At 38.8% G+C, this 21,259-nt stretch overlaps 1 protein-coding gene and 1 non-coding gene across 9 annotated transcripts in view; both read left to right on the top strand.

Annotated features, from left to right (window-relative positions):
• Positions 1–21,014, top strand: part of CNOT4 (CCR4-NOT transcription complex subunit 4) — a 79,455-nt gene extending 58,441 nt beyond the window's left edge. For 4 of the 8 annotated variants that reach the window (XM_060245262.1, XM_060245263.1, XM_060245260.1 and 1 more), the window contains 3 exons: positions 2,266–2,763; positions 18,791–19,003; positions 19,653–21,014. In XM_060245262.1, the coding sequence (XP_060101245.1) occupies positions 2,266–2,763; positions 18,791–19,003; positions 19,653–19,954 (1,013 nt within the window). In that variant the 3' untranslated portion in view covers positions 19,955–21,014. The remainder of the gene's footprint in view (positions 1–2,265; positions 2,764–18,790; positions 19,004–19,652) is intronic. The other 4 variants (XM_060245265.1, XM_060245266.1, XM_060245267.1 and 1 more) reach the window with 1 other exon arrangement.
• On the top strand, positions 7,275–7,341 carry TRNAN-GUU (transfer RNA asparagine (anticodon GUU)). The gene has a single exon. It is a non-coding gene; the product is annotated as a tRNA-Asn (tRNA).
• Positions 21,015–21,259: the final 245 nt, after the last annotated feature.

Consider the following 21,259-nt stretch of genomic DNA (forward strand, 5'->3'; position numbering starts at 1 on the left):
TGTTAAAGGCCATGTTAATTTCACTGCAAAGGTACTTTTTATGAGTTGTCGTACTGTCATAAATGTTGTTATTTATTAAATTTGTGAATTACCTCATCCCAGCCAATGCCAGGCTCTAGGCGATGTACAACAAAAAATACTCATAAATAAAAAAACCCTATGAATTAAAAGGAGTTGCAACCCAGTGGACATTCTTTATAATGTGCTGTAGTTCTCCTTTCTAGGTGTTGGAAGCAGTTCCCCCCTTAAGTGGAGGGGGCGAGGGGGATACCAGCTCAGCAGCCGTTGCTGTCCTCAAGCAAAAGCCTGGCGAAAAATCTCTGCTTTACAGGCCTTGTGAAATTGTAAAAGATCCTGCAGGGCCCTAGTGTTTTCTGGCAGAGGGTTCCACCAGGTCGGGGCCAGGACTGAGAAAGTCCTGGCCTTCGCTGAGGACAGCTGGACATCTTTGGGGCTGTGGATCAACAGTAGATTTCAACTGGTAGAGCTTAATGCTCTTCCAGGGACATAGTTGAGGAGGCAGTTCCGTAATTATGCCAGCCCCAGATCACTCAAGGCCTTAAAGGTCATAACTAAAATCTTGAATCTAACTCAGTACTCAACTGGAAGCCAGTGTAGCTGGCGCAGCACAGGTAGAATGTGTGCTGTCCGTGGCGTTCCTGTCAGGACTCACGCCTCCGCATTCTGGACCTGTTGGAGTTTCCAGGTTAAAATTAAGGGTAGGCCAGCATAGAGAAAGTTACAGTAATCTAGCCTGGAGGTGACAGTTGCATGGATTACCATGGCTAGGTCTGAATGAGGTAAGAGGGAAGCTAGTTGCCTGGCTTGACATAGGTGGAAGAATGCCATTTTAGCAATATGTGTGACCTGGGCCTCCATTGAAAGAGAGGCATTCAAGGTCACTTCATGCTCTTGACTGTTGGTGCTGGTGTTAAAGGTGCCCCTTCGAGAGCAGGCAATCTGAACTCCAGCTCCAACCCCGGTCCCCCCAGCCACAGAACCTCCGTCTTTGAGGGGTTCAGTTTCACCCTACACTGCTTCAGCCAGCCCACTATGGCCTCCACATCCTCAGCCAGGGATGATAGGATTGAGGCCAATCAGTCACCCAACAGCAAATACCACTGAGTGTCATCTGCTTATTAATGACACCCTAGCCCAAAACTCGGTACCAGCTGGGCAAGGGGACATATGTAGCTGTTAAGCAACATTGAGGAGAGGAGTGCCTCTTGAGAAACCCCAAAAACCAGTGGGTGTCATGAGGACACATCCTTTGTACCATCCTTTGTCCCCATCCATGGAGAAAAGAGGAGAGCCGTTGTAAGGCCAGCCCACGTATTCACACGTCAGCAAGTTGGTGAGTCATAGTCTACTGAGTAAAACGCTGCTGTGAGATCTAATAATAACAGCAGTGCCGACCTGCCCCAATCCAGCTGCATTTGGAGGTCATCTGTTAGAGCAACCAGAACAGTCTTGGTCCCGTGGCCAGGGCGGAAACTCAACTGGAACGGGTCTAGAGACGATGTGTTCCCCAGAAAATGCAAATCTGTGGTCAAAGTAAATGGAGTCAACTGTATGTAAATAATACTTGCTTACCATAGAACAGCGGTTCTTAAATTTAATCTGCTACTGCCCCCATGTACACAGTAGTATCATTACCGTTGAATTCTCCCTTCCCCCCCCCCAGCAAAAAATTAGGACAACTCAATGTATGCTATATGCATAGGATGGCACCTCTCTCCTTCACCCCTATTGGGGGCTCCTCCCACCCCCAATGCAATGTCTGGCAATCTGAACACATAGCATTTTAATGAGATGCCATTGGGGGTTGTAATTTGTTTAAATTTAACTGGTTTTATCAATTTAAATATATGTATTTTTTATGTTAAAACGTTTGTCTCTTTAATCACTTCTCCAAGCCAAGCTATCTGCTTGGAGAATGCAGTTAAAGTTGTTTTCTTTCCACTTCTCCCTCTCTCCTCCATCTGTTTGCCTTCTTTCCTTCCTTCCTTGCAGCTTTCAAACATCTGACATTTATTCTATGTGGCTCTTACATTAAGCAAGTTTTGACCACCCTGATAAAGTTAATGGGTGGGGAAGGGGGAAGCTGTTGAAAAAGCACTCTACATCTGTGCTGCATTAATGCAACTTTGGATCCAAGCCCTTATTTGATATGCTAATAAATTAGTATTTTGACAAAGATAAATTATTTTTTACAACCCCCCGCCCACTAAACTGCTGTATTCAACACTCTTTTTTGCTCCACAGAAACCATCCCAGTATCCTCCTCTACAGACTGGCAAGCGGCATTTGGGTTTGGTTCTTCCAAACAGCAAGAAGATGACTTGGGGTTTGATCCCTTTGATATCACCCGCAAAGCCTTAGCAGACCTGATCGAGAAGGAACTGTCGGTCCAAGACCAACCCTCCCTCTCGCCCACGTCTCTCCAGAACCCTTCCCCACACACTACAACCGCCAAAGGGTCAGGCTCTGGATTTCTGCATCCTGCTGCGCCCGCAAATGCCAACTCTCTCAGTAGCACATTTTCAGTCTTGCCACAGAGGTTCCCGCAGTTTCAACAGCATCGAGCAGTTTACAACTCCTTCAGTTTTCCAGGCCAAGCAGCTCGCTATCCATGGATGGCCTTCCCACGCAATAACATCATGCATTTGAACCACACGGCAAATCCCCCTTCAAATAGTAATTTCTTGGACTTGAATCTCCCACCACAACACAGCACAGGTCTAGGAGGGATCCCTATAGCAGGTAGGTGCACTCAGGTGAACAATCAACTTCGGTCATGGCTTCAACTTCTCTGAACCTAAGTAGCAAGGAGAGTCGCTTGGTGCTAGAATGCTTGGTGGTGAAATGATGTAACTATCATGCTGGAGAATATTTATGCATTAGTTTGACTTTTAGCCTTGTAATATTGAGCTTTATAAGGAAGGTGGAGTATCTCATGTCCAATAACTTCAATTTCAAAGTGGTTTATATGTTTTGACATAATAGTTCTGCTCTGGCTTTGATATTTAAAGAGGGGTTTTTTTTCCAACCTCAAGTGGGTTACATTTTAACACTTAAACAAAAAAGGACCCATGTCTTGCAGTACATGAATTCTACAATGAACAGAGTGGGAAGAAGCTAACTCTTTGTTTTCCCGCTCCCTCACATATTCAACTGTAGGATCTTCAATGCATTCTGAAATTCAGTATCAATGAGCAGACGATTACTGCAAGTGAAAATAAAAGTCCTTTGATCCACTATGATATCAGTGGCAGTCAAACTATTTCTTTTATCATGCAACCAGGAAAAAGATGATTTAATCCTTCATTGTGTGTCATTGCACTCCAAAGGCAGTATTACACTAGTTTTACGTAGTATGAAAATTGCTAGAGAATAGAGCACTTTGTAATGTCATACAAAAATTGGTGTGATGATCATTTGACCAATTTTTGTGTGTTTCTATCTAGTACTGCTCCTACAGCTGTCATCTTAAGCAGAAATTAGAAACATTAGAAAAGCCCTTAATGTTATTTCCTGGATATGTACGCATCTAGCACAAACTTTAGGTAGAGTTTCTTTCATGAGCATGATACTTCAGGTATTTGGGGGGACTAATTGGAATCTTACATCATATGTGGAAAAGCTTCAAAATATCTAGGACCTTGTATTGCTGTAAGCTGCACACTCTTCTGTTTCTCTCTGCTTTTCTTTTGTCTGAATGCTCTAAATCTTGGAGTTTTTTTCAGTTCCTATAGATATATTAAATGACTTAATTGGTGGTTTTGTTGCTAGTAGTGATTATGCCCCGTGGCGCAGAGTGGTAAGCTGCAGTACTGCAGTCCAAACTCTGCTCATGGCCTGAGTTCAATGATAGTGGAAGCTGGGTTCAGGTAGCCGGCTCAGGTTGTCTCAGCCTTCCATCCTTCCGAGGTCGGTAAAATGAGTGCCCAGCTTGCCAGGGGGAAAGTGTAGATGACTGGGGAAGGCATTGGCAAACCACCCTGTAAAAAGTCTGCCATGAAAACGTTGTGATGCAATGTCACCCCAGAGTCAGAAACGACTGCTGCTTGCACAAGGGACTACCTTTAGTGATTATGTTGCTATAAGCTAAAGCATATGGTTGCTATTAGCTAAAGCATGTGGTTTATCACAATGCTTAATTTGGTTTGTTCAGTTTAAAAGAATAATTTAGTTTGGCACTTGCATTCTTAGCTATGAATGAGAGAATCTCATACTATCTATGACAAGACCCAGAAAGGCTCATGTGTGCGGAAAGTGGTCCTCTGCATTCTCTAGGGAGGAAGAGTACTGTGGAGGCTTCCTGGGAGAGTCTTGAGACTGGGCTTTTCAGTGAAAACCCTTGTGGGGAGGTGAGGGGTTACACTTGAGAGAAGGTAGCTGACATACCCCTGTCTGCAGTGAACTGGATTCTGACAATGATTAGTTTTTCAGTTCAGAACTACTCTGAGGAAAACAAATCCATTAGTTGCCAAAACTAATTAGTTGCCACATCTTGGTGCTGTGAAGTGTAAATTGATGAAAATGTTAATCTTCCCATGGATGTAACATGCATTTGAGAATAGTATATGTAATTTGTTTTGGGCTATTCTTTTCCATTGGAGAAAGCTGAAGTTGAGAGAATGTGATTATATCCTATTTTAGTATTAGACTTGGTCCCTATACCTGTTCATACATATATTTATTTTGATTTCAAGTCTGCCATATTCCTAATGTTTGTGGAAAAACTTAGCAGGAAAAGCAGTCATTATATTTAAATGAAGTTGCCTTAAGGATGCTTGAAGTAAAAAAAAAGATACGATGTTGAAATTATAATTTATTGAAGATTTTGTACTAAATCTTAGAAGAATTGACGTTGAGATTCACAATGGTAAATTTTCTTCTACAAACCATTCCACAGGTTAATTAAAAAAGAAAGAAACAGATACACATCTAATTGCAGAACAAAAGCTTCATTCAGTAGTTTAATGCTAGTTTTGCTTAATTGCCATCCCTTGTTATATTCATCATATTTGAATGCCGAAATCTTTGCGCCTGATGGTTTTTGAGCAGTTTGGATATCTTTTTTTTTTTTAGTTTCTATGCACTACATAGATCATAGTCCTCTATATCTATGATATATATCATAGCCCTCTATAGCTATGATGGTAAATGTGCTTGATCTTCTGTTATATTACCCACTTTAGGAGGAATTTTATATCCTTCAGTCTCTCTAGCATGTTCTCTTAAACTTACTGAGAATAGTGATTGTGTCCCATTAAAGATCCTGTTTAAGCATATAGGCACTTTATATGGCAAGAGACTTTCTGCTGCTTAGTTTTTCAGTTTTGTACTTCACTCTCAGTCAATCAACTTTCCCCTTTTTTTGAGTGGGTCTCAGAAGTAGAGTTTTCTGTTCTTATTGTATTGTGCTAGGTTGGCTTAGATGTCAAGAGTTTTACAAAATTTAATCTATGAATAGTTGGTTTTGTTCTGCGATCAGTTGTGTTGTTTGGCTCCTGTCATTGTAGCCCTTCTAGTTTTCTATGCTCTCTGAATTGTCAGCATATGGCCTATGCAATTCAGTTGCTACAGATACTAAACAACTTCACACTCACACCTGCAGAATTGATTTGATTTATTAGATTTTTAGCCTGCCCTTCCCACAAACAGGATCAGGGCAGGGTACAACATAATCATAACAATAAAATATAATATAAACAACTTTAAACTATCAGCATTTAAAAATACAATCTAATATATGAAGATGGTGACCAAAGTATATTTAATATGTTCCAATCAATCTACTGAAGCATATCTTCAGCTCTTAAGGGGCCGAGTCTGCATTAAAAAGCTGATGTGATTTCATGAGTAACTTTTTGAATACAGCCTTTAGTTCAGAAACTGAAAGGTTGTGTTTACTTATTCCTCATTCTTCTGCTCTTGCTATTTAAGGGACCTGTTGTACCTTCTGCTGTGCTGGAGAGACATTTCATTAGCTACTGGCATTTATCATCTCAAGTGGAAACTGCTGTTCTCCCCCCCCCCCCTTTTCCCCCAGAAGGCATTTGTGTGAAGTCTGTACAAATTAAAGACCCTTTACATCATGGTTTTGAAATGCCTTTTTTTTATCCCCTCATCTCTTTCAACATCCAGCCTAATGAAACTGAATTTTGACAAGATGAAGGTATTGCTAATCAGTAAGACATCTACATTGCATGGCGTTTTGCTTCCATTATTTGATAGGGTTCAGCTTTTTCTTATTGTTGGTGTGGAGACCTTAAGACAGACAGGTATATCAAACTCATTTGTTATGAGAGCCGGATCTGACATAAATGAGACCTTGTTGGACCGGGCCGAGCTATGTCGGGCCAGACCATGAGTGCACCTATTTAAGATTAGATAGCAGAGATATAAACGTTATATTAGCATTCATTGGTCTTAAAGGTGCTTTCTTTGTATCTCTCCCATAGGATCCAGGGAACTATGCAAAGGAAGCTCTGGCTCTTTCCTTCCTTCCCCAGGGGACCAGGAGAGGGAGGAGCCTCAGCCAATGGAGAAAATTGAGGTTTTGCTTTGTAGCTCCTGTGCAATGGAGCAAGCCTTGTAAAGCAAGCTGAGATGCAGAAGGAAACAAGAGAAAGAGAGAAGGAAGCAGATGACAGCCAGCTGCTTGGGGGCCTGATAGGAGCCCTCTGGGGGCCTGATTCGGCCCCTGGGCCATGAGTTTGACACCCCTGCCTTAAGACTTTGGACCCAGAGTTGCTCTCTGAGAAATAGATATCTGCAGTAGTCGAGAGTGGTTTTTATCAAGTACATTTGACTCATAAACTTTCCCCTCCTTGGAGACTGCTGATACGGCCACACTGATCCATGTAGCAGTAACCTCACATTCAACTATAATGTGCTTTATGTTGGTCAGCCCTTGAAGCTCACCCCTTGCTACAATTAATACAAAATATTGCAGCCTACTTGGCAGACTCTGAATAGTGCAGGGATCACATTATGCTTGTTTTACAAACAGTACATTGGCTGCCCCCATGTTTACAAGGCCAATTTAGAGTTCTGGTGTTAAGCTGTAAAACCCTTTGCAATCTGGGGCCAGAATAAGTCTGTATGCACAGCAGGGCCTTCTAGTGCCTTCAGCAGCTTTGAAGATGCAGCTGTCTGTGAGCTTGTTACATAGCCGTTCTAGTGCAATGTAACAACCTCCCAGAGAGCATTTGAAAAATCTACAACCCTTTGCAGCAAAAGTCTGAAGTTTTTAGGGAAGGGACGGTGGCTCAGTGGTAGAGCATCTGCTTGTTAAGCAGAAGGTCCCAGGTTCAATCCCTGGCATCTCCAACTAAAAAGGGTCCAGGCAAATAGGTGTGAAAAACTTCAGCTTGAGACCCTGGAGAGCCGCTGCCAGTCTGAGTAGACAATACTGACCTTGATGGGCCAAGGGTCTGATTCAGTATAAGGCAGCTTCATATGTTCATATATGTTTCAGAAGGGCTTGTGGCTCATTTGGATTAGTCTTTTTTAAAGCTCTGACTTTGACAGGTAGCTGCTTAAAGCCTTAAACAGTACTTTAAATCTGTTTTTTAATGGGTTTTTGTGTTTTGTTTTTATGATGTATTAATTTTATTGTTACAAAACAACCCAATGAGAGAGTGACTTGTTGGCAGTAACACACCTCAGCAGATTTTAACCTGATTTCTTCTGAGCCAGACCTAGAAATGACAGACAAAAGGAAGTATTTTTTCACTCAGTCAGTAGTTAAACTGTTAATTAACTGCTAGTGAAGTGACAGCCATAGCATATGTGGCTTTACAAGGGACATAGGCAGATGTGGAGGACAGGTCCATCAATGATGACTAAAAGTAACTTTCATATCCAGAAACAATAAGCTTTTGGATACCAGTGGTAGCAAGCGACATCAAAGGAAGGCCTTGGTTTTAATGCCCTGTTAGCCCTCTTTGTGAAACAGGATGCTGAATTAGAGGTCTGTTCCAGCAGGACTGCTGTAACGTTCAATTACAATTGCAAACATTAGTTTACCTTTTTAAAAATGCCATGTATACTTATAGCCAAGGTGTGTAGTTACGGTGACAAATGGCTACTGTCCTATTAAAATTAACTGCAGTCTTGAAGTTTGCTATTTCATATTTGAAAGGCTGAGGGGTGAGAGACTCTTGATGTGTAAACTTTAGCCTATATGCAGTGATTTCCAAGCTCTCCTGTTTTATGGATGTTCTCATTCTCCAGATGTTCTTCACTGCTGAATGAGTAGTTATTGCAGCTCTGAGAAAGTGAATATACTGTCTCAAATAGTGATTGGATGGGTTGGTCACTGGACAAGCAACACATTTAGAGGAGTGTCTGTGCAAGAGATACCGTCTCCTATTCATAAGAATCCAGATTGCTAAGGAGGACCCGCAAAGCCAACTACTTCTACCTTCACTTTGTTGAAGACTCACAGTAAAATTGTAATGGCAGAAATGAAGGGAAGGGACAAGATGACCTCATTTGTTCTGGGCTCTGGATTAAGTAGATCAGAGCATCCTCCACAAGAGCCTTGATTTCAGAATTGATTTCGGAATTATATGGGGATATGATTCATTAAGAACAGTAACAGCTGTTCATGTCTACTTTTCTCTGGTAGTCTTCAGTAGCTATTTGTGTAAAAGAAATTATCAGAACCTCACAGTATGCTACCTTACAGTGAATCTGGCATGTATCCTTATGGCCATTATCTACATACTGAGTTGGACTTCTTCAAAAGACATTGAGAGAGCTTGTAGATATACGTCTACACACTTGAATGCCACCCAGGGAACAGTTGGGAAGACATGTTGACTTTTTTGAAGCTAAGCAGGTAAGGGTCCAGGTGTGAGACCTCTTGGGCTCCCTCTGTACTTTCTTGAGTTCCATGATTGAAGGAAAAGTGGGATATATATGTAGTAAATAGACCATGGTCTTGTAAATTCTTAACCTTGAAAGGGCCATCAGCTCTGCTCTGGGTTTGTTATATATTCTATAGCAATATTAACTATGTAGCAGGACTTGACTTCAGCAAAGGTGCCAGGATATCTTGATTTGAGCTATCCAATAGATGTTAATTCTGTTCTTTTCCTGACAAGCAGCATAGGCAGTCTAGTTTAGAAAATACTATACAGTAATGCTTAAATCTATATTACAATACTTTAGAATGGTCCACACTGCCATTTTTAAAAAATGCTTGTCAAATGTTTAATAATAGGATATGAATTATTACAGTTAAAATACCTGATCCATTTTGGCTTTTTAAATAATTGTTTTCATTGTGAAAACAAGTAGTGGAGACAAATAGAAATTTCAAAGTTATGGGGGAATTTGAAACCTCTGTTGGATTTTTAAAGAGATGCCACAGATCTGTATTTAGTTTCTACCTTACATTTCCTTGTTCTCCTACCATCACAGTTTTTACTGATTAATAAAATGAAAATTGAAATATTTCCAGTTGAATTGTATAATTAGAACAAATTCATCAAATATGTAGAATTCTGAGCCCAGATGTTTAATTGCTTTGCAGAAGAAGGGGATTTGCTCTAAGATTCAAATTTTAACCTTTTGTACTTCATGAAAGAATCATGATATATGAAGACTGATCATTCAGAATACCAAAAGCAAGTGTTAGTTTAAAAGGGGAAAAAAGGTGATACCAGACTACACTCTGGTATGGTTTTTTAAGGACTGTTTCCACTAGACCTGCATAAAGATACAAATGTTAGTGGTATGTTTTCTAGTCCTGATCTGTATCAACAAGAAGGGATTAGATGCCAAACCATGTGACTGTACATCATTCAAAATACCATCCATATTGATTAATATTTAGAATTACTTACCAGTGTTTCTAAACACATGTAGGAGCAAGCATTGCAGTAACACTCAGTAACATATAAGAACATCTGAAGAAATATATAATTATAAGAGAAGTGGATGGTACACCCAACATGTGAAGATTCAGCCATGGTTAAGAACAAAGGGCAAGTATCACATGCTCCTTTTCTCTCTTCTACCCAAGCACAAATTCTAGTGAAGAGAGAGCTTCAGTCTCTTGTCCTGTTTCTGATTGCTTGAGATTCTCTTCCCAAGTCCTGTTCTTTGTGCCTCTGCCTACAGAGATGAGGTGGGTGGCAACCAGAGATAGGGCTTATCATGCCTTTTCATTTAGGGTCTTGTGGCACTTACATTATGGTCCTTTAGGTGCCAGACCAAATTTTTTCTCCTTACTCGGGCTTTAAACTGAAGACTGAACTGTTTATATGGTCGTCTTCTAGCCTGAGGGCTGCTTATGGATAAAATGTTAGGCTGCTTAATATTTTATGACTTGTTTTAATACTGATAATAATTAAGGTTTATACTTTGAGTTTCTTTAAACATGCCTTTGAAGAGATTTTCTTTTTTAAAAGGCAGGCTGTTAGATACATTATGTGTGACCTGGCTCTGTATGAAAATCAATATTCCTAATGCTGCAGAAACTGGCAAAGACCTAGTTTACATAGTAGGAAAAGACATCCATGTGAAACTTCGGGATCCATCTATGGTCACATGCAGAGGAAAAGTTAATAAAACAGAGCAGACGCTATCTTTCATAGAGTTTGTTTTCACTGTGTTCCAATCTTGAGTGGGTTTTTGTTTTTAAGAATTATTTAGAATCAATAATTTAGTATTTAAAATAGGAAAACCTGAATCAAGTATTGTTAATATGGCTATCAAGAGATGATAAAGGATGAGCAACTATCAGTGTATTTCTCATTGTGTTATCTCATAAAACAGTGAAATTGAGTTCAGTTTCTATACTCTTACAATATGTTTACCTACCGTGTTTCCCCGAAAATAAGACACTGTCTTATTTGTTTTTTCTCAAGAAGACACACTAGGGCTTATTTTCAGGGGATGTCTTATTTTTTATTAAGTATGATACAACAATCTACATTTATTCAAATACAGTTAAGTCATCTTCTGGAACATTGTCATAACTCTCCAGGTATTTCAATCTTCCTTACCACTCCACGCCGAAATGCATGGCGTGGCTATGCAGATACGCTACATAGCCACGCCCATCACTGGGTCTTATTATCGGGGTAGGGCTTATATTTAACAAATGCATAGAAATCCTGCTAGGGCTTATTTTTTGGGTAGGTCTTATTTTCAGGGAAACAGGGTAGTAGTAGTTCTCATTGACTGTTGGTTCAGGTATTTGATTACACAGAAAAAGTTCTTCGTGGGAGTGGTCTACCTTAGCAAAGAGCATAATATTAGATAACAGGACTTACATGAAATTCTAACTTCTTTTCTGTGATTAGAGAAAATTAATTTTTTTAGTTGTAGGGGGAGAGACCCACCATGGATGGAAACTGTCTCCAGCATTACACTGTTCATGTGAGTTGACTACTAATGTGATATTGGTTTTTTTGCCTATGGAAATATCTGAACAGCTCTCAGTTCATTGGGGGATTTTTAGGTAGGATTGCAGCATATCTAATGGGAATTTAATAATTGCCCCCCACCCTCCAAGAACCTGGCTCTGAAATGGCAAATAGATTATCATGGCTTCACAGCAAGAAATGTAATACAAATCAGGGTATATTATGAAAAAATGGCAATTAGATAACAGTTTCTACTTTTAACTTTGGCAGTTTTTCACCAAGCTAACTATAATTGTTGGGATGATAAATAAAAAAAGAATATACATAACATTCATAAATCTGCATGCATGTTAATTTATTCTTTCTCTAACTTATGTACTTGGGGGGTGGCGCTCCATATTCAAGAAATGAAATAGGTTTCATAAAGAACATGAATGATCTTTTTGTATAATATTCAAAGATTGCCTTCCTTGCAGAAAATTCCCTTGAGCACATGAATTATCAACTTGCATATGGAATAAGGAAGACACAGCCTTCAGCTTGCCAGACCTAAGCAAAGCAGCAAGTTTTAGAGACAATTAATTCATAGGGTTGGAAGTGACTTGATGGCACATAACACACACACATCTTGTGCACCTTTTTAATTTTTGTTTCAATCTTCCTGCCAGAGCTAAGCAATGTAAGCAATACCAATTTTAACCACAGAGTTCTTCTAACTTGGTTTAGTATACTAGGCATTTAGTGGGAAACAGGTTATTTTAAACCTAGTTTTCAAAATTCCAGATGAATGATAATGTCTCTTGCCATGTGAGGGTTTGTATGATACAATGCTTCCCCACAGAAGATTAATATATACAGTAAACTATTTTGTCAGGGAGAAGGTTGTATCAGAACTTTTCTCTGATATTGTTTCCTATGTGCAGATAAGATACTACAATCTGAAAGTACTATTGTCAGATGAGTGGGTGGGTTGCTACCTACCTCATTGGCTCTTTGCCAGAACTAGGCTTTAGATGCCTCAGTTTTACTATATCCCACTGAACCATGAAGGATGTAGAAAATTACCGTAGATCTCCAGTGGCCTATAACATGGGTAGCCAAATTTGCTTAATGTAAGAGCCACATAGAGTAAATGTCAGATGTTTGAGAGCTGCAAGACATCAAAGCGAGGGGGAGAAAGCCAAAGAGAAAAAAAGGTGAAAAGAAAGGAAGGAGGGAAGGAAAGAAAGAAAGAAAATAGAGGGAGGAGGTGGGAAAAAGCAACTTTAAATGCATTCTCCAAGCTCACCACATTGGCTGGCTTGGAGAAGGGATTTAAAGAGACAGATGCCTTATCCAGGCTAGCTTACAGGGTGGTAGGGGCTTTGAGAGCCACACAATATGTGTGCTACCATTTTTCATAGAATTAACTCAAACTAGCTCGGTTTGCTGCTTCTGAGTGATAACCTTTGAACCTATGATAGACACATGCAAACAGTATATGGGTATACATCGCCCTCTACTGGTACTGCAAAGCATTAAGAATTTTGATACTAACATTAAACTAGTGTCCTAATGGGGTTTTGTGTCAGTTTCAGCTGCTGAAAGCCTAATCAGGAGAATCTTTTTGTAATCAGTTGCCTTGACTTCTCTTCCAGTAATATACAGACTGGACTTAATGAAACATGCTGTTGTGTGCTGTGTTTTTCCCAATGAATTTCTGCCATCATTCTTAGATCTCTATCAGACCTGCTCATTCCGCACATTTGGACCTGTGGTGAATAGTACTGCGTCTTGCTTTGTAAACTATAGTACACAGGAAGTAGCTTGAAACATAAAGTGATTTCAATTACATATTCACATAGTACATAAACCAGTTTGAACATGCGCAAATAAAAGTGAACTATGAACTCTTATTAATCTGTTTGTGAAGAACACATTTTTTTTACTTTTTAACATGAACAGGATTGCCAGCTGTCTGAAAGGGAACAAGAGACCTTCAAAACCCAATAATCTAGTTTTGAAGGGCAACTATGCTTTATTTCTGCTTTGAACTAGGAAGGGAACGTTGATATCAAAGCTTTACCAACCTAGTCAAATAACAAATCCTTTATACAGAACAATTCATACTAGATGACTAGGTTCAATTTTGATTTTGGATCTACAGTGAAGTTTTCTTTGAATGAAAGGAGTTTTCTACTGGCAGAATGGCTCCAATCCCAAAAATTTTGTCAAGTGAAGATTGCTTATAGATCTCTTAAAACAGCTAACATTTATCTCATTGTGTTTCATATTTGGAAGGTGTTTGTAGAGACAAATATGCCTTGTTTAAAAAAAATTAAAAGATGCTGAACATACATGCGACTGAACAGATGAGCATAGCATTAACACTTTATTTTATCACTGCTGCTTTGAACTTTTACTTAATGAATATGCTATATCAACTATATTTTCCAGTACTTGTTTAAGAATGGCTTTTGACAGATAAGATTCACTTTTTAAAAATTCCGTTCCAAATAATTCACATCATAATGCAGCATTTCCTTGAATCATTTACACTTTTTTTTGATGAAACCTGGTATATGAATAGAACCTTATGTTTACAAAGAAATAAAATGAATGCAGTCTTCAGTATTTTTCGTTTGGTCCTATAACAAATGAAATAGCACACTCTGTGGAAGCACATATCCTTGTCTCCCCTCTTTTGCCTGTGTAAAACTACTTGACGCTATGAATTTGGTTGTTTTTAACAGCCTATTAGTACAGACTAGTAACAACCATATAATTTAATCTCTTTTCCTTAAAGGTATCTTTGGGACATGTTAAACTTTCACGATCCAACAGGGAATGTTAAAATGCAAGAATATCACTAGTATGTAACTAAATCCCATAAAATCCCCTTTTGAATTCTAGCTAAATACTTAAATCAAACTAACAGTGTTTTTTCAGAAAAACATAAGCTATGTGGGTTTTAAGGCTGAGAACCAGAATCTTGATTGTTTGTTGAATCCCTTTAGTTTCCAACATGTATTATGAGCTTACAGCTGCTTTCTGCTGGAGTACAGAGTACAGATATACTACAGCCATGCCAGCACTTGAAATAAAACATCCTTTAGCTTGTTCTCTGACATCACCAGCACGTATTACAACCTTGTGTCTCGGATTTAATAAATTATCTTTTATTTTACTTGCTGCTGGGTCAAAACAAAAACTCAGTTTCCCAAAATGCAATTTATTAACAGTGACAAAATAGCAGAACCCAAATCTCCAAGCACTCCCATTGTGAACTTATATTTATATATGTTATATATAACTTATGTTAGAATTTCATGTTGTAAGCTGCCCTGAGCCTGCCTTGGTGGGGAGGGCGGGATATAAATCGAATAAATAAATAAATAAAATAATATCTGCTTGGCTGATCCAAATTTACCCCTTGCCCATTAAGCTTTTTAATCTAAAGTTTTAATGTACCAATTAAAGATATGCAGTCCAGTTAAAATTATTGTTAGCAGAGAGACCAATATTCTTGGTGTCAGCGTCAATGTCTGAATGAAACAATTTCTTAGAATCACACTAGTGAACAAGTTCTGGAAAAAAAGCCTCAATCCAGTGCAGAATTCAGTAAAGGCATGGACTTAAATTAGTGGTTCCCACCACCATATGCCAACATGTACTGGCTTCTAGTAAGTTACTTGCACTTGTAATTCTGTCATCCAATTACATGGAGAGAGTAAAGAAGGAAGTAAGTTTTAAATACACCCTAGCAGTATGTTCATCCTCATGGCCAGAATGTAGCCATCCTGTGATGCAGTAGATAGATGAAGTCCACCTATTTTTAAAGTTTGGGCATGGCATTCACCTATTCAGATTTATATCTTATCCCACTGCCCAGGTTCATGCTAGCTATGATACACAAACTTCAAGATTTAGGCAGCAGGCACAGTTGAGTTGTCCTGGCTATCTTGAAGACAGTTGAGAAAAGGAATCTGTCCCATAGATGGTATTGTACTCCCAAAGGTGGTACTTACTTGGAAGTCAGTATCCTTATTCTACCAACATCTGGTTTCCTACTGCACACAGCTCTTTGAGATACAGACTTCTCTAATGTAGCTTGGGTTTTTTAATGGGAAAGAGAAGAATGATGTAAACTGTTTTGGGGTCCCTTTGGGGTGAAAGGCAATATATAATTGAAGTTTTTTAAAAGGGGGGAGGGCAAGATTGAACTGTGAGCAAATATGGTGATAAAATGGAGCACTTAAGTGCCAGATTGAGTGTACTTAACACTGGGGGAGGGCAAACATTGTTCCAGAATAATCCAGATGTTGGCTAGATCAAAGGTAAATTCTTCAACTGTTTATTAATTTTGCTTATTCTTGCTCTATTTCCTTCGTATTGCTACTTATGGGGCGGGGAAATGAATGGTACTAAATCCTTCTTTGCTATCTAGAAATCTTACTCAGGTATAACTCTAATTTCTGAAATTCCATGAAGCACTATGAATTCATGTCTCTTTGGAGCACCTAGGGGTTTGAAACTTGTGTCTATTAAGAAGGCAAATATTCTAGATTCTGAGGAAGCTGTATACTGATATGTCAATATGCAGCTTCCTAAGAATCTAGACTATTAATTTTAGTTCTGGACTATTAAATATAGTATATCAAATGTAGTTTTTACGTGATAGTTATGTGTTGTTAAAGCCAGCAGGTGCCCCAAAGGAGTCAGAGAAAAGAGAGCACATGATCCCATTGCCTACTCTGGATATATTTTATTGCAGTTAACTAGTAGAGATCTGTGTACTAATTCTACACTGATCAATCAAGTTTGAGTCCAGTGGTACCTTAAGACCAACAAAGTTTTATTTAAGGTATAAGAATATGCATGGCTACCCACTCAGTCTGTCTACACAGGACAATCATCTCCTTATGGTTGTGGAGTCTGTTTCTTTGACCAGTTTTCATCATTTAAGAACCACCTTACCTTTCCTTCAGCAAAAGTCACAAAAAGCTTGCCTTGGCTTAGTTCTGAAACTGTCACAAGGAAAGAGCATCCATTTGACTGAAGTGTTTCTCCTCAATAGCAGTCATTTGCTAAAAGGAGAGTAGAATGATAAATTAGGAGTGCACTGGGTCATGCACTGAAACCAAAATGTAACAATTTGTTAAAGTCAGAATTATTTTCCTTATGTGGGATGGAGGCACTCCCTGCCTCTTAGGGCTTGATCGCTTGTTCCTGTGACTGGACTGGCGTAAGATGATTTGCATGATAAATAGCTTCCTCATTTTTAAAATTATTGCCTGCATCTGTTCAAAAAATTACTTCTGTCTGATCTTTACATTTATTTTGCAATTAACTCATCCTGAATATTTGCTCTTCTCACAGTTGGCATCCATCTGCCCAGTTTGTATTCACATTTCGCTTTTGATCTTTATTTTTTGTGGAACAGCACATGTTTGCTGTTAGAAGGTTGATGTAGCTGAGCTTTCCGTTTTCAAGTGCAGTGAATATGAAAACTGCTATTGTCATTTCTCTTTTCCATTTCTTTATTCACATCTATGTTGATCTATGTTCAAGGAACACTCGCTACATAAATTTCACAATATAAAAAATCTAGGCTATGTATATGATGCATAATGCAGACCACTTAAACAATAAAGGGCAATCCCTTTGGACCAGCTGATTGGGAAAGTACATTAGCAACCAGCGTTAGTACCAACAAGCTGAAATCTCTCAAGAGGCATTGTGAAACTTTAAGATGTTTTTCAGTTATTGGAGAGTTGTATATTGCACACATATGTGCAAGTTCTAGGAGCCATGATGAAGAGACATGGATACATCCTCAAGGATTTACAAATACCCTTAAGTGGTAATCGCTAGTCTTAATATGTTGCATTTTAAAGTACATGTTTCATCTCATTAAAGTATTTTAAAGGATGAGTTTGGCTTGAACAATTGACTAAAAAATCTTTCAGCAATTCATTTTAAGCAAACTTGGAACACCTGAGATCACATCTCTGCCTTTACAATGTAAGAAGAGGCTACATAGAGCTCTTCTGATAAGTATACTTCAGACATTATGAAATAGAAACTGATCTGTGCAAAGTATCTAAGCACTGCTTCATAGGCTCACCCAAAGGTCTCATAATCAAATTAATTAATTAAACAGGTCATTAAACAGGTGTCTTTAAAATAACAAAAGGTTGCTGGTTCCCATATGGAAGATCATGCTGACAAAATGTAAGAGTTCCCTGTGTTAAACATCACATTTCTCTTTGCAAGCCATAGTAAATTTTTGCTGTTCAGACAGCAGATAGTACTATTATTTATGTAATGCATCATATTCTATATGTAAACTTGTTTTAAACCATCCAGAGAATTGGTCCTAAACCAGCAGTTAGTTCATTTCTAAGACTGTAGTGGTGAATAGAATAGAATAGAATCGAATATAGTCCCAGGGATTTATTAAGTTCAGCATTTATTTTTCAGCAGTGGCTGGTTAAATGCTTCTAAAAACTGAGCTGCAGGGTTAAAAATAATGACCATTCCCTGATATTTAGAGTGTTTGATAGTTGAAAGTATACTGTTCTATTTAGCTGTTAAGGTTGACAGACAGGCCTACGTGTCAGGAACGTCTCATCCTTTTTTGAAAGCCATTGTCATATGTAAAATTCCACAAGTTAGTTGCATGCTGCATAATGTTGGGAATATTCTGTTGTCAAAATTAACATTAAGCCATAGAAATATTCCCAGTGGTATCAAAAATATCCATTTAATGTTGATATCTAGTAGCTAAGTGCACTAGATGTATTGTCTTTCACTTAGGGCAGATTGCAATATTAGAAATCCTTCTGAAACCACTTAGGAACTTCTTCCTTTTCTTTTCTTTGCTTTGTCTGCTGAAATGGTTTTTCCGCACCTTCAGCCAACAACACTCTCTGCCTTTGCTTCTAACAAAGTACAAATTATGCATAACGTTTCCACAAATCTCTAATCCTGTTCAGTTTCCATACATGTGTTCTTTCATCTTCATTTGAATAGGAAGTTGTTGAATCTTATGGCCTTCAGTGCAACTAGAGAATTTGTCTCTGGGTAGGGAGACAAATTCCACATGAAGAATGTAGCAAGTTTTCTAGTTAGTAACAGAAGAGTACTGTTCTTAACCAGTTAAGTTTACTATCTCAATTTAATGGGGAAGCAGTTACATTTTTCTTCCTCACCTGCTTAAGAAATGCTATCTTCTATAGCAGCTCAACATTCAAGCCTCATCTTGATTTGTCATCATTGCCCCATTCTCTTGGCAGGGACAGTATTAAATGCTTAGAAAACCACCATCCTTCACTAAAACAACATCTGTTTCTAACTTCAGCTTTTTATTTTCTATCTTTCATTTTCTTTTTCTTTTTTGTTGATAAATCTCCCAGACAACAACAGTTCTGTAGAAAGTTTAAATATGAAGGAATGGCAGGACGGGCTAAGGGCACTTCTACCGAACATTAACATCAACTTTGGTGGACTGCCCAATGCTACTTCCCCCTCCAACGCCAACCACAGTGTACCAACGTCCAACACTGCCACCACCGACAGCCTGAATTGGGACAGCCCTGGCAGCTGGATGGACCCCGCAATCATCACAGGTAACAATTTCTCATTCAACTCCACTGACAACTATCAATTGGGTATTTGGCACAAATTGACGCCTTTTTTAAAAAAAGGAACTTTATGCGGTGGTCTCTTCCAGCTTCCATCCACCAAATTTCAAGAGGCCCAAGTGCCTTGTAGAGCAAACATGACTTGGTTTTCCACAACCCTTTTCTGTTGCATGCCAACCATCTTTCCCAGCACATTTTAGGTTTAAGTAGGTATGCCAAACTGTGCAATGTAGTTCCTGAGGCACTGACATACATTCACTGGACTTTTTTCTGTGTTAAAAAGGGACATACTCCACTTGTTTATAAAGCTCTCTTTATAAGGCTGTTTGTGTTTCCCTTGTAAAGGCGAAAGCATTGTTTGGAAAGATAGAAGAGGGACAAAAAGCATTATGGTATTTGGTAAAACTGGATTTGTAGATCTCTGTGGATGAATATCTTGGCAAAAATTCTCTATGGGAAAGATCCTCCTTGAAAAATCAGCTTTTTGATGTTGAAAAATGTTTTGAACAGGCACTTGTACCAACTAATGTTTTCTTGCCATTGCAATTGGATTAATTAAGCTGAGTTACTTCATTTTTTGAAGCTTTTTCTGACTTAATGTTTTTTCTCCCCCTATGTTTTCTTTTCTTCCTAGGTATCCCAGCGTCGGCTGGAAACAGTTTAGAGTCCCTTCAAGATGACAATCCACCACACTGGCTAAAATCTCTTCAGGCCCTCACAGAGATGGATGGCCCCAGTGCTGCCCCAACACAGACCCCCCACAATAACCCCTTCAGCACACAGATTCCTCTGCACAGAGCCAGTTGGAATCCCTATTCCCCTCCTTCAAACCCCGGCAGTTTCCATTCTCCTCCCCCAGGTTTTCAGACAGCTTTCAGACCCCCCAGTAAAACCCCCACAGATCTACTACAGAGCTCAGCGCTGGATCGTCATTAGGAAAAGAGTTAAAAACATTAGAAATGCAGGATTTGCCCCACCCAGACTTCCCACACCCACCCATGGTTCCCCCCTCCATGTCTTTCTTTCTGAAGAACCCAGTTCTTGATCAAACCTCATCCTAGACAGCCCCCAAATGCAATGCAATCACAGGGTCGTAACCATATCTTTGTGTTAAATTTCTGCTGAGCCAATGTTTGAAACACTCTGTTTTAAAAACTGTTTCTTTAAACATGCTAAGAAAAAAAGAGAGAGAGAAATCAAAGTAAAGCCTTGGTACATAAAAAGAATATTACTTTCATAAATCTTTTGCACTTAATTTTTTTAGCCTAGCAAAAAATGTCTACACTAGGAGGAAGCATAATGTAAAATCAAAATCAATGCAGGAATATAAAGCAATTTAATTGAAGCAAGGGATTCAGGATATGGAAAGAAGCAGTGGCCTAGCATTTATTTTGCATTCTGTGTTGTCAAACAGGGAAATAGCTTTCCCCCCCCTTTTTTTGTGGTGGGGGGGGGATGAGTGGAACAATATTGTCAGGTTTGTCATGAAGTGGGTTGAAGGACAATTTGCCTGTAGAAATAACTGACATGTTACTAAGAAGTGGTTTAACAAAGGGGGATTTTAAAAAAATTTTGGCTTTAGGTTTCAAGTAAACTTAACGTTTTAAAATATTCACAAATCTAATACCTAGCATTATACATAATATAATTATAAGCAGCTAAAACACGAGTGATATTTACTTCAATCTTTCTGTCTCCTCGTCAGTCTCTCTTTCTTTTTTTTTTAATTCACCTGATTTAAAGCACTCTGGGATAGCACTGCATTGGGGCCACATGATCATCATCCGGAGCGCAACCTTTGACGACCTCTGCCTGCAGCTTTTACTTAACCTTGTAGTTTCTGGACGTTTGTGCAGTATTGAAAGACAGGAAAAAAGAAACAGATTTAAATAAACATGGTTATAACCTGACGCTAAACTAAAAAAACAAACAAGGAAATGTACCTCTTTCTTCAGAATAAAAACTAAAATCTAAAATAAAACAAAACTTGATGACATCTTTTGGCGAGTATTCCTTTTTTTGTTTTGTTTCATATTTTTGTTTTATCAGGACGTGATGCAGCTGCTGGTAAACTTGAGGCTGTCTGTGCATATTGTAAAGGACCGCTGCTGTCCTGCCCTGCTTCCAGCATGAGCCTTTCTATGCCACATTTCGTTCTGCTTTTCCTTTTTTTTCTCTTGACAGCACTCTGTCCTGAATTTTAAACTGTTTTTAAACTGAGATACTAAGACATCCTTCTAA

Source organism: Heteronotia binoei, chromosome 8 (genome assembly GCF_032191835.1).
Source record: "Heteronotia binoei isolate CCM8104 ecotype False Entrance Well chromosome 8, APGP_CSIRO_Hbin_v1, whole genome shotgun sequence".
NCBI classification, from domain to species: Eukaryota; Metazoa; Chordata; class Lepidosauria; order Squamata; family Gekkonidae; genus Heteronotia; species Heteronotia binoei.